Raw genomic sequence first — 13,166 nt, forward strand, 5'->3', positions numbered from 1 at the left:
CCTACAGAGCCTCCAAATACTACTTTTGATCTTACTGGATGGTTTGGTAATTAAGTCTGTTTTTTTGTTTTTTTGTTTTTTAATCCCTATGGGGAGGTTGGAGGGATAGCTCAAACAGCATTGTGCTTGACACGAAAGCATACAGAATGAGTTCAGAACCCCAGACCCATGTCAAAAGCTGGGTAGAGCAGCATATGCCTGTAACCCCAGCAAGGACAAAATGGGTGGCAGAGTCAGACAGATCCCTGCAAAGTTGCTAGTCAGTTAGCCTAGCCAACTTGTTGAGGTTCTAGCCCAAAGAGATACACTTCTGTTTTAAATAAAATATGGAAAGTGTCTGAGGAAGGGACACACCAAGGTTATTCTCTGATCACAGATATATTCACACACACACACACACACACACACACACACACACATCTTATCTTTTGGGAGAAGCTAGGACCAACCAACAATACAGGACATTGGGCAGCATGATGTGGCATCATCATATGCTGTGCTGGCCACTTTTTTGTCAAATTGATACAAGCTAAAATTATCTGAAAGGAGATAACTTCAGTTAAGAAAATGCCTCCATAACATCCAACTGTGGGTAGGCTTGTAAGACATTTTCTTAATTAGTGATTGATTAGGGAGAGCCCAGACCATTGTGGGTGATGCCATCCTTGGGCAGGTTGTCCTGGGTTCTATAAGAAAGCAAGCTTAACAAGAGATGGGAATAAATCCAGTAAGCAGCACCCTTCCATGGCCTCTGCATCAGCTCCTGCCCCCAAGTTCCTGCCTTGTTTGAGTTCCTGTCCTGACCTCCTTTGGTGTTGAACAGTGATATGGAAGAGTAAGTCAAATAAACCCCTTCCTTCCCACTTTTCTTTTTGATCATGGTGTTTCATTGCTGTAATAGAAACCCTAACTAAGACACATGGCGACAGTGTGCTAGCATTTGGATATTTCATTGTTATTAAGTGTGAATTCTAAATTTGGAGCTCTGTCTCTTTTAGTTCACCACTTCTAAAACATAGATCTGCCAAAAAGTGAGTCTTTCCCTAATGCAGTTCAGTTAGCTCCTGTTCCTCAGCTCCTCACTGAATCTGACAATGAAATGAGGAGAAAGGTAGCCCTGGTTCTCACGGGGTTAAAGGACAGGGGTAGAGAGTGATGCTGAGGTGATGAAACAAAGATGGCAGCCTCAGGATGGACTCACTAGAGATCCATTCAACACAGGGGAGTTTTGGTGGGGAATAGTTTACAGCAAATGTCCTTTCCTTCCACCAACTCTAGGATCCACAACCCAACCTCAACCCAAAGAAGGCTCTAGGAAAACTAACCAAAGCGGGAATAGAGTGTTTTGGAATCTCTGAGCTCTCCAAGCTTTGTGGGTCTTTTTGACCTTGTGCTAATGCTGGCTACTTCTCCAAGTCCGGCTAATAGATCTAGGAACACTTGGGAGAGAGTAACCATGCTTAGAGGTAGGAATACCTCTAACCCATGAACTCCTACTGCCCTTGAAACCTGGAGTTTGCACCACTCCGTGAGTTGCATGGCCACCAGGAGAACTCTAAGAACCAAACTCTTGAGCACACGGGATGTATCTTTCCTTGTCCTCCCTCAGTAGATGAAGATCACTTTCAGGTTTCCTAACTGCTGCTATTGTCAAAGGCAACCAGAACCCTAGTCCTAGGAAGAGCCCCTCTTCACTTGCAGCTGTTCTACAGGAGCAGGGTATGTCTGGAGCTTTGCAGAATGTTTGCCGAGCTTTTGCTCAGCCCTCCCTCCCACATAGACTCCTCAGAGAGGCAGAACTGGGTTTGAGGCAGAGCCAAACCTGACTCTTATGGATTAAAAGATCATAGAAACAAGCCCATCCAACTTCCTTATTCTACAGGTAAGACATCCAGGCCCAAGGAGTGTGAAGACTTGTCCAAGGTCAGAAGCTGAGTTGGAGCTGAACTCGGGAGGCTATTAGCTATCCACTCACTTCATCATTAAGCTTGGGATGCAGAATAGGTCTGGTTCTAAGAGCTGCCTTTAGAGTTGACTGTCCTTATGAGGAGCTTGGGCGTATGAGGTAGTCGTGTCTTTCAGCGTCTCTACAGTAACGCAGGTGCCATGGCACTTGGAATAACGCCATCCTTGCTACGTTCATTGCTTTCATGCAATATTAATCATAGGAGCATGTAACTAACCACAGCCCCAACACATGCCCACAGTACCCTCAAGTAACTACGCATCCCCATCTCTCCACAGGCTGGTGGAACTCTTCTCCACAGCACCCATTGACTCACACTGGGGTGTGCTGTCCAAGTGCTTGGCCTACAGCAAGGCTGCTTCTGACCCCTTCGTGTACTCCTTGCTGCGACACCAGTACCGCAGGAGCTGCAAGGAGCTTCTGAACAGGATCTTCAACAGACGCTCCATTCACTCTGTGGGCCTCACAGGTGACTCTCACAGCCAGAACATTCTGCCAGTGTCGGAATGAAGGACAGCTCTCCTGTTGGGGAGTTCAGAATGAGGTGGCCAGAGCAGAGGGAGGTGGTCTGGGACTCCTGGGTGGACAGGAACTGCCACCATTGTCCAGCGATTGACATAATGCTGATGTCTGAACAAGATCTGGGGCCTGCTTCTTGGGTCTTCCAGGGTAAGATCTCGGACTGTCCCTATTTGTCACCAAAGGATGGCCATAGGCCACACCCTGGCCTTTCTTTCTGAGGGTGTGTTTTGAGTGCTTAGACTCACCAAAGGCCTCCCAGAGGATGGTAGGCCAGTTTGTGTCAAGGACACAGAGTGCTGGTGGCAGGTGTGGGGCATGATACCCACCTGCTTGCTAACTACTGGTCATGGGGTTCTATGCTCCAAGGGACATTTTTGTGATGCTGAAAGTGAGGCTGTCTGTGGCCTTCTGGCCCGAGATCTAATATGGCATCTCTTTTCCCCTTGGTAGTGTTTGCTGCTGTAACCCAAATATTATCCAGCTGGTGCCAACTACATTATGGTCAGCTGATACCCTTGGGCCCTGCACTAAATGGGAACATGTTTAACAGATGGTTTGCTGCCTACCAGTCATCTTCAGAATGATAAATTGGAATCAACTTTTGTCCCTCTTTCATCAAACTGTTTGCGTGTATTGACAATCTTAGCATGAAAGTGGTCTCAATAGACAGGTCATAGATAATGTTAGAGTCCATGAAATCTGAGCAGGAAGTCACCTCCTTCTGATTTGCATGCTGTAGGTAAGGGAGGCAGGAAGACGGTGGCTGGTCTGTCCTACCTCCCCATCTGGGATCTGAATTGATAGGGAGTAAGTACTTCCTCTTGTCTTAGACATCTTGCCCATCGAATCCTAGGAGCTGACTTGAGCAGGGATGCAGTCTTAGTTCTCAGATACTGGGTTCCATTATCCTGGTGGTTCATTACCCTCATTCTGCAATTTTGCCCTGAGAAAGCAGGGGCTATCCAAGGTCACCACGAAAGTGCTGTGTGCCACAAATGAGTGCAGTTACTATAGGATGTTGTTCCTGTAATATACATGCCAATCCATTGGGAGCCATAGTCTTAGCCACATTAAAAACTAAGATAAGGATGGGAGAAATAGCTTAGCCAGTAAAATGCTTATGGTTCAAACATAAAGACCTGATTCTAATCCCAAGAACCCATATTGAAAGCAAACTGGGCATGGTGGCGTGCACCTGTAATCCTATCACTGGAGAATTGAGAGAGGTGACTCCACAGAACTCACCGGTCAGCCAAGGCTTAGCTGAATGGGTTACAAGCTAGTGCCTGATCTCAGAAAAGAAAAGAACAGTGTAGCTTAGAGACAACACCTGAGGCTGACCTCTGTCCTCCGCATACCTGCGTGAGTGAGTGCACACACACACACACACACACACACACACAAACACACACACAAACACACACACACACACGCACACACAAGTACACATGGTCCATGCTGCCTCACTGCCTCATTATCATTTCAGACTCACTTGAGAATGCTTAGAGCAGTTGTGTCTGAGCCCTGTAAGTGACTCCTATGGTTAGGAAGGGTGGAGAGCCATAAAATCACAAGTGTCACTCTCTCCTTATAGCTCCTCACATCCTAGTTTCAGAAGTGTATCCTCCAGAGACCAACCCAAAGAATGTTGATTTTCCATGCCAGGCAGCCCCAGTAGTTAAAGGCAGACAAATGTCTGCCTGTCTCTTTGAAAAGATAGCCTATCATTAACTCTTGGCAATTCATTTAGAAAACAATTCCATCAGGCCTAGTGTTGTCAGGCTTCAGAGCTTCCATAGAGACCAGAATGGCGATAGTTGTAACATCTAAGGAGGTTTTAATATCCTCCCATTGCAGGGAGAGGTATGTTTGAGGAAAAGAACCTGGGCACCAGAGGGGACTGGCCAGGACACTTGTTTAGACTTTGTCCCCAGCTTTCCCCAGCTAGTCTTCTGGGGGATCTGATGAGGTACACCACTCTCTCCTGTGACAAGGGATGTTACACCAGTGGCTTAAAGTTAACCATGGTGAAAGTTTTTACACACTCAGAATAGCTAAGTGTTATAAATCAGGCCTTCTCCCCAGAGAGCTTGTCATCATCCAATCTACCAGCACAACACTGCCACGCATTTGTTTCTGGAACAAAACTCTTCTGGTTCAGAGTCCATTTGGTCCCTTCTTTCCTAAATCACAATGCTCACTTCTATAGTTTTCCTAGTAATAAGCAGTTGCCTATGTTCTGTTGTCCCAACACTCAAAGTGCAGGGAAGTTCAAATCAAGCAGGAGGCTAAAGACGGCATGCACAAAATAATTCCCCTTCTCACACAAATACTGCTAAAGTTGGGCAAAGGATGAATGGGGACCCAGGGAGTGGGATCAGTAGACAAGCATGACATCCACTTCCCTCGTGTTGCTTTGGAAGGAGAGTAGCCCTGCAAACCCTTCTCTGCTTGCTCTGTATAGGCAACATATTGTACCCTGAGTTGAATTGAGATCTCCTTGTCCCTTCCTTAGCCCAGAAGCAGGATCTGCCACCCACAGCACCACATATCCGGAAGGATGTACACTGTAATTTTCACTATGCTTCTAAAACTGCTTACCATCTATTAAAATCCATTACACTGGCATTGTGCCACCGACAAGAACCCAGATACGCCCGTTGATGGAGAGTTTTCATTATCACTTAGACACAGGCTTGGAAACCCAAGGGAAGCGAGGAGAAAGTGGCACCGTCGACAATGGGCACTAGCCAATACTGCGACAATTGCCTTCCCATAAATGTTTATAGTCAGGTCTGCACACCTCTGAAGCATGCCCCCTGTGGTCACTGTTCCCACTTGAACAATCTACCTCATTCTGGCAATCTAGTTAATCCAACAATGTGTGGTTTTTCTCAGGTATGAGGCATAAGAACAACAACAACAACAATAACAACAACAGCAAAGACTCCATTCCCCAAGGCAAAGGACCCCATTGACTGGCTTGACTCCCTCTAGATTACAGAGTCACATTCAGTGCACTTGAGAGGCACTGGGCTGGTGAGAACATTTTGGGATGCTTGAGAGTAGTGCCTATAGAGGACAGGACTTCCAGATCTCAAATCCACTCAGAGGGTTCAGTCCTGGTCTTATACACACCATTTGCCTTTTATGATCTCTTTGCCCCAAATCTATATTTTCCTTGGATCCTTTCTAGGGGACCAGGATCTCAGAAACCTAGGGCCCCTAGGAACATAGGATGCTTGTTGAATGGCAAAGCAGTGCAGTCTGGGTGTTGCATGGCTAGCTCACCTCCCATAGACGTTTGTCTGTGTTCACCGAGCATGGTTCAGTGGCCTCCTTAACTGTCTCCCGTCTTCTCTTTCCAGACTCAGCTCAGGCCCCATCACTCTGAGCAATAGACCTCTCACTTTGTGTTTGTGAGGCTTTTTTTTTATTGTGTGTCTTTCTCCTTGAGAGAAGGTAGACAGAGATGAGCAACCTTGTTGGGGGAGGGTGGAAGGGCACACCATCTCCATCCAGTCTGCTCTTGCAGGTTCAGCAGAGAATGCTATGTGGGAGGAACCTGCTTTATAAATTCCCCACCTCCCCTACAGCTCCCATTTCTTCCCAAGGTCAAGCAATCTGTTGTCGCCTAGGGAGCTCCCTTGCTTTCTGTCTTTGCTCCTCAACTGATCTAAGGGAGGTAGCAGGAAACACAGGCCTTTTCTGCCTCTCTTCAGAAGTTTCTGTGGTCTTACAGGCCTCTTCAGCACCTATCCCAAGCACAGAATAAAGAATAAAAGATGAGTACTTTAGGCAGTCAACTTCCAGGAGGGAGGAGCCATGGGACCTAAGGAATGGAATTGTGAAACTTTAGTGATCCAGCACAGAGAGGGGACACAGTTGGAGCTTTAAACTGTGTCTATCAACCTGACCCACATAGCACAAGTCAAGGGCTGTGGTGTCCTAGAATGGTCCAAAGAATGGGCTTCTGCAATCACATGCCGAGTGGCAGATGGCAAAAAGTGGATTTGACCAAGAACTATGGCATTCTCATCTGTCACCCCATAGTTCTGTAAGCCAGAGCCTCCTATGTCAGGCCCCAGGGGAGATGAGTGTCTCAGTGGGACTAGGTTAAGGAGTGTTGTTCAGGGCTGTTCAAGGCTGTTTCAGGAGCCCCTGAAAGACTTTACAGAGGCGGTGTGCTTTGGGCCAGAACTGCTGGTACAGCCTGCAGTGAGACATAGATGTGGACCAGCCTGGGAAGGGTCCAGTCGAGTGGAGCTTAGTGTGCATCCAGGAACACTGACCAATGGGTGCTCAGAAGCAGGCAGTATCCCCCAAGATGTGAATGCCATCCGTGGCTAATGGGGTTGATGTTTGTAAAGCCAGAACAAAATTAGGAAAAGACAGGGAGAAAAATCCACATGTATTTATCTGTCCAAAAAGAGAAGAAAGAAAAGTAGGAGGAAAGAAAAGAAAAGTAAGGAGAGAGGGGGAAGCAAAGAGAATCACATTCACTTTGAGGGGATTAACAAGTACTCATTATTTTTAAAAAATTGAATATTTTGTTTACTCAGCAGCTAGCCGTTCCTTCCAGTTCTTTCCCTCCATCTCCTGACACAAGCTCTCCCTCCCAACTTTATGTACTTTTAAAAACAAACTGAGTTCAGTTGGTGTTGCTGGTAGGTGTGAGGGTACAGGGCTATCTATCGGAGCATGGGAGATACACCCAGGGCCAGACCTCAGAGGAAAACTGATTCTCCTTCTCCAGCAGCCATCACTACCATGGGCAGATTTACATATAGCACCAAGCATGTGTTTCCTCCTGTGTAGTAGGCCTTACATCCAATCAGAAAATAATCAACGACCCCATAACATTGGTGAACTATTGTACCCATGGACAAATTTTGCTATCAAGAGTCAAAGTTGGCTAAGACTGTTAATGGCATTTCCCTGGCACCCTGCAGAGCACATTTCAGTACTGTGAGAGTTAGCCAGCAAGAGAGAGGACCGCCTGGTCAGTTGTGATCTTACCACATCCTGTGGCTGATGTGTATGGTATCTTCAGCAATAGGATCATCTCGTCAAGTTTAGGTGTACGACGAAGCCAACACTTATTATCAATGGCAGTGTTTATTTATTTATTTATTTATTATTTATTTATTTATTTATTTGCTTACTGACTTACTCACAGGTTGTCCCAGCTGACCTTTAATTTCCCATATAGCCCACGTTGGCCTCAACCTTGCAGCAGACCTCGTAGTGATAAGCAATCCCCCTGCCTCAGCATTCTGGGTGCTAGTACTGCAGGCAGGCATGAGCCACCACACATAGCTACAATTCAGTTCCATGAAACCAAGCCCAGCCACATTTCCCCAGGGTACCTCTTTCTAATGAGACCCTGAGTGGGAACAGATGTCATGTCTCTGTTTTGTATATGCGAGCGTTACAAGGTTAGCATCCACAGGTGCCTGAGGGGCACCGCTACCCATCCCCAGGAACAAATGGAAGAATTAGCACAGCAGGGGCAGCCATGGTACAAAGGCTGTCCTCACACTTCTTAGGCATTCCACATCCTCCCTTGGTGGGCTGGGGGGATGGTGCGCAGTTCACTCTTGCAGCGTGTCACATAAATGCGCAGTTCACATTTAAAGGCCAGGTGTGAATCAAATCGTTAACGGCAGAGCCCTGCTTTATCATGTTCACCCACATTTAAGGGTTTTTAAAACAATTGATGTTTTAGAGTCAAAGACCTGTGTGTGCACCTTGGATGTATCTGTTCTTAGGAACACTGACACATGGTATTTCCCATATCCCCTCACACAGTCCCAATAGGTCTCCATAGCTACCATTATACTCCCCAGCGTAGAAGTAGAGCTCATGATTTGATGGCTTCAAAGGGCCTAGACTCTCTCTTTGGAGACAGGCAGTCTCAGGCTTAGGCCACACTCCATAATACCCAAAGAGAATACCCCATAATAGGGCAGAAAGCACATCGGGGGCCATCACAATGGCATTCCTGCCGTGTGTCTGGGTGAATGGAACCAGGTCATAGTAATTGCTCAGGGCTGGCTAAAACCCCCAACACCCCGTCTGCAAACGCCCTGATCTCCTTGGTCTTCCTTCAGCCCCTCTGTTGCCAAACCTTTGCTTGAATTATTAACAGTAACCAACCCGCCCTGTTCAAGAGAGCTTCGAATGTCAAGTTTCTTTGCAGTCCTGTTTCACAAGCAATGTGTAGACACAATCAATTCCTCATGCAGCACAGAGGCATTCATGTGATCCTGGGCCCCGCCAGGCTCATCAGGGTCTCCTGCAGGAAACCCAGTTGCACTGAGTTGCAAACAGTAATCAAAAGGTACCTTGTCTTGCCCTCTCTGCCACCCAGGGCAGTTAACTTGCTGTTGGATGGTTCACGTTCTGTGCTAAGGCACTTCTAAGGAGAAGGAATTAGAACCTCGCCATAGGAAAGTGGTCTCCTCATGTGGTGAGGATGCTCTTGGGTAGATAAGAACCTTCCTCTGCTGTTTTGTCCAGTGTGGTGGGTGACAGCAGACACTTATCAACCAGGTTCATGCTCCATCCCTCACTGAGGAAGCGCAGTGAATTTACCTTGCCCGGTACCCAGTAGAAGAAGCATCACTTCCTGTAGGTGAAAGGGAAGTTGGTTGAAGGTCACCTAGCATGTCATCCTGGAGGCTCCAGGTTCCTAGGGCCCCAACAACCAACACTTTAGATTCCTGTATCTTTGTATATTGCCTTTGTTTTTGCTGTCTGCAAAGGAAGGTGAGCAGAGTCATGCCATCCATTGCTGGAGGCATCCAGAAATGGTCAGTAGAAGACATAGAGGTCCTCCACAGCAAGGACACATCAAGTGTGTCCAGCAGGGCTGGGATTCTATGAGGAAATGGACTTTATTATATCGTAACATTTCAAGAAAAACCAAGATTTCGGAAAAATGAAAGGTATTTCTGACGACACTTGGTTGGTTTTGACAGTGCCACAGTTCCCGATAGCAGATTCTTAGGAAAATGAACAGAAATACATGTGGAGTCAGGGAGTTTCCCATCCATGTGCATGCTCAAGAATGCACACTACGTAAGGCAAACATTCAGCACAAACAGCTGAACACCAGGCACCAAAGGAAGCAGAGGCTACTGTCTCATGTCATTGTAGATTTTACTTCGCTTTTTAATTTAACCAACAGAACTATGGCTCCATTTACTCTTAAATAAAATATCACTAGTAGATCTCCCAACAAGGCAACATCGCCTTCCCTGGGACACACTCGCCAGCAGCTGTACGCTGATGAAACAGGACTCAAGAGACTTGAATCCAAGGCCAGTGCTGCCTGCTCTGTTTACAATGGCTTATGTTTTGTGAATATATCTCAAATGTTGTAATATATTTTTATGATAGAATTGATGGTTAACACAAGGGAAATATATTGTGATTCCGTCCAATAAAGATTCCTGTTATAAAAGTTCACCCATACCTGGCTGACCTAGCATGGACACAGTTTTGTGTATTAGCAAATTGTCAGAGATGCGGCCTTTTGTAATTCCACAGTGGCACCAAAGTTTGTCTTTCTTTTCTCTCTCACCTTCTGAGACTATATTCTCATTTCAGTACCCTGTTCACTGCCTCTGGCCTCACACGCTGCTCTGACTTTGAGGTGTTCATCCTATGGGGCTCTCTCTTAATTTGTGCAAACTCACAGTAGCCACACAAACACACCAAAAGACACCTGCCATGGGAGAGATTCCAAGTACCATGTATTTTAAATCGCTCTGTGCTGCTGTAACCGACCTCTTGAAACTGGGTAGCGTATAAAGAACAGCTCTGAACACAGGGAAGTACAAGACGGAGGGGCTGGGGTGTGGCATGGTGGAAGGCATCGAATGGCAAGACAGAGAATGTAAGAAACCTAAGTTGAACTTGGGGCTTCCACATTCCCTCGTGGTTGATTTTAATCTAGGCCTGAAGGTGGAGCCTCATTGCTCAAGTGCCTTTTACTAGATCCCACCTCCTTTGTCTCCTCCATAGGAGACAAAGCTTGGATCACTTGCTTTTGTGGGACAGATTCAAAGTGCAGCACCTTGCAACTTTTATCCTTCGGACAGGATCGCTGGGCTTTGCCAGGTGATCTGTGAGCTGGATTCCAGGACAGAGTTCTGGGAGGGGAAGAAGCCACCCTCTTGCTGCCATGTCTTTGGTATTGTTCTGGGGTCTCAGCCAGGTCCTCTTCCTAAGAGCTTCCGCTGTACGATTGTCCCCTGTCACGCTGCAGAGACTGCACTCAGAGAGATGAAGTGGCTTGGGACCAGAAGGATAAATCAGGAAGGAGTCCGTGCTCTCGTCAACAGTGGTTGTCCTCACCACCAAGGGTCAGCCCTGGAGCCACTTCAGGAGCAAGGGGCTGAGTGAGGGTGTGAACCACCACAGTCACCTGAGTACCTTGTGTGTCCCTGATGATGTGTGACACATGCCACCAGCATTGCCTGTGTAACCCTGCACTCGTTGCTCAAAGATGTCAATATTCCCCACCCCTATCTTTCTGTGGAGAGCCTGCAGGTATGGAACAACATGGGCAAGGTGACAGAAGTACTGCATGAAGACTTTGGCTGGCCACCCTCCAGGCAGGCTGGTGGGTTCCTTAGCACCCACATTCCCACTATTCTTTATGTTTGGGGTCTCCCCTTAACCTTGGTTTTCTTTTCCAGGTTTTTAGTTACCTCTGGCCAGCCACAGTCCAAAAGTATTAAAGGGAAAATTCCAGAGCTAAATAATTCACACGTTTTTAAGTGCATGTGGCTCTAAGAATAATGAAATGTCATCATGCCAGCCTGCTCTGTCCCATTGCGTTGTGACTCAGACCTTCGCATACACCCTGCCCCTCATTGCCCACATGCTATCTGCTCAACGGCTGCTTAGAAGCCTTGAGGACTGTCACAGTCCCTCCAAGTGCTTATGCTCAGGTGATCCCTGTTACTTAGCACCGACTCCAAAGCACAAGAATAGTGATGCTGGCCATATGAATATGACTAAAAATGTCCATAAAGTGCCTTACTTAAGAAAATAAATTCTCAACATAAGGGAAGAAAAAAGGCATTTGCTGACATTGCTAAGATCTAGGAAGGAATCTCTTCTTGGTGAAACACTGAAGAAGGAAAAAGAAAATGCCTACTAATTGTGCTCCTGAGTATAAAACTTCATAAATGGTAGGTCTGGTATAGATTAAAAAACCCCTTAACCTCTCTGTATTCTCTGTGGCTTGGGTACCACCCACTGGGGGGTTAGCCTTGGAACAGACTCCCCGATAAGGATAGACCCCTGTCTTTTTAATTTTTCTAACCTCTGGTAAGCCTTTTTTTTTTTTTTGCAATTTTAAACTCCTTGGCAATTTCATACATGCATAGAAAGCATTTAGATCATATCCACCCCCAACTCCCCTCCTCCGAGATGCATACTTAGAAGGGCCATGTTCTAGCCTGGCTTCTGACTTATTTTATCTGCCTTTGTACAAGACTCTTCTGTCTCTCAGCTCTAGTTTTCCATCTTTAAAAATAAAGCTGCAGTGAAATTTTAGACATGGAAATCAATTTAAAAAAAAAAAAGAATAGCATTCAGAAATAGACCAACACTTAGATGGTCCGTGGTTCCACAAAGGTGCTAAGCCAATCCAGTGAGGCATGGTCAGTCTTCTTCAAATGGTGCTAAGGCAGCTGCATATCCATGCAACCAAATCAGCAAGCCTTGACCCAGCCTCTCCCGAATACTAACTTCTCTTGAAACTCTCACAGACACAAATGGAAAGCTAAAGATCTAAACTTTGCAGAAGAAAACACTGGAGGAGACCTCTACAACTTTGGGGCATGCAAAACATGCCTTTGCAAAAAAATAAATGATCCTTAGGTGATGGACTGGATTTCATCAAAGTGGGAAAAGCCCGCTCCTGAAACATCATTAAGGAAATCAAAAGGGCAAGGGCAAAATGGGGCATTTGCAATTCCCATGACTGGCAAAGGAATCGCATCCATAATATATAGGAGAGATATCCTCACAGCAACAGACAGAAGAAACAAGCATCACCAAAGACAGGTATGCAAATGGCCAATGGCATACAGGAAGGTCGGTATCAAGAGCCATCGGACGAATGGAAATTAAAGCTGCAGTGAGCTACCACCCAAACACACACCTCTGGGACAACTCAGTCAAGAGTGTGGGATGATTATAAGTCACACATTGTGTTTGGGGATATGAACTGATATGGTATTTGCATGCATGTGGCTGGGGGTGCACGTGTGGTTGTGGTGCATGTGTGGCTAGAGGTACACACAGGGCTGTGGGTGCACAGAAGGCTGCGATACACATGTAGTTGGGGTACACATGTGGCTGTGGGGTACACATGTGGCTGTGGGTGCACATGTGGTTGTGGGTGCACGCATGGCTGTGGTGCACATGTAGTTCAGGTACACATGTGGGGTTCACATGTGGCTGGGGTGCACATGTGTCTGGGGTTACCTGTGTGGTTAGGAGTGCACATGTAGCCAGGGTACACGTGTGGCTGGGAATGCACATGTGGTGGGGAATTCGTATGTGATTGTTAAAACCAAAAGCTAGAAATAGCCCAAACATTCAACAGCTAAGTAAACACTTGTGATGGAGTCTCTCTCTCCCTCCCTCCCTCCCT

General features: G+C 46.5%; 1 protein-coding gene across 2 annotated transcripts in view; it reads left to right on the forward strand.

Annotated features, from left to right (window-relative positions):
- The window catches only part of Gpr26 (G protein-coupled receptor 26), a 39,437-nt gene that overhangs the window by 15,963 nt on the left and 10,308 nt on the right, over nt 1-13,166 (forward strand). The window contains exon 3 of one of the 2 annotated variants that reach the window (XM_039092262.2): nt 2,245-2,435. In XM_039092262.2, the coding sequence (XP_038948190.1) occupies nt 2,245-2,435 (191 nt within the window). 2 annotated transcript variants of the gene reach the window in all.

Source organism: Rattus norvegicus, chromosome 1 (genome assembly GCF_036323735.1).
Source record: "Rattus norvegicus strain BN/NHsdMcwi chromosome 1, GRCr8, whole genome shotgun sequence".
Classification (NCBI taxonomy): domain Eukaryota; kingdom Metazoa; phylum Chordata; class Mammalia; order Rodentia; family Muridae; genus Rattus; species Rattus norvegicus.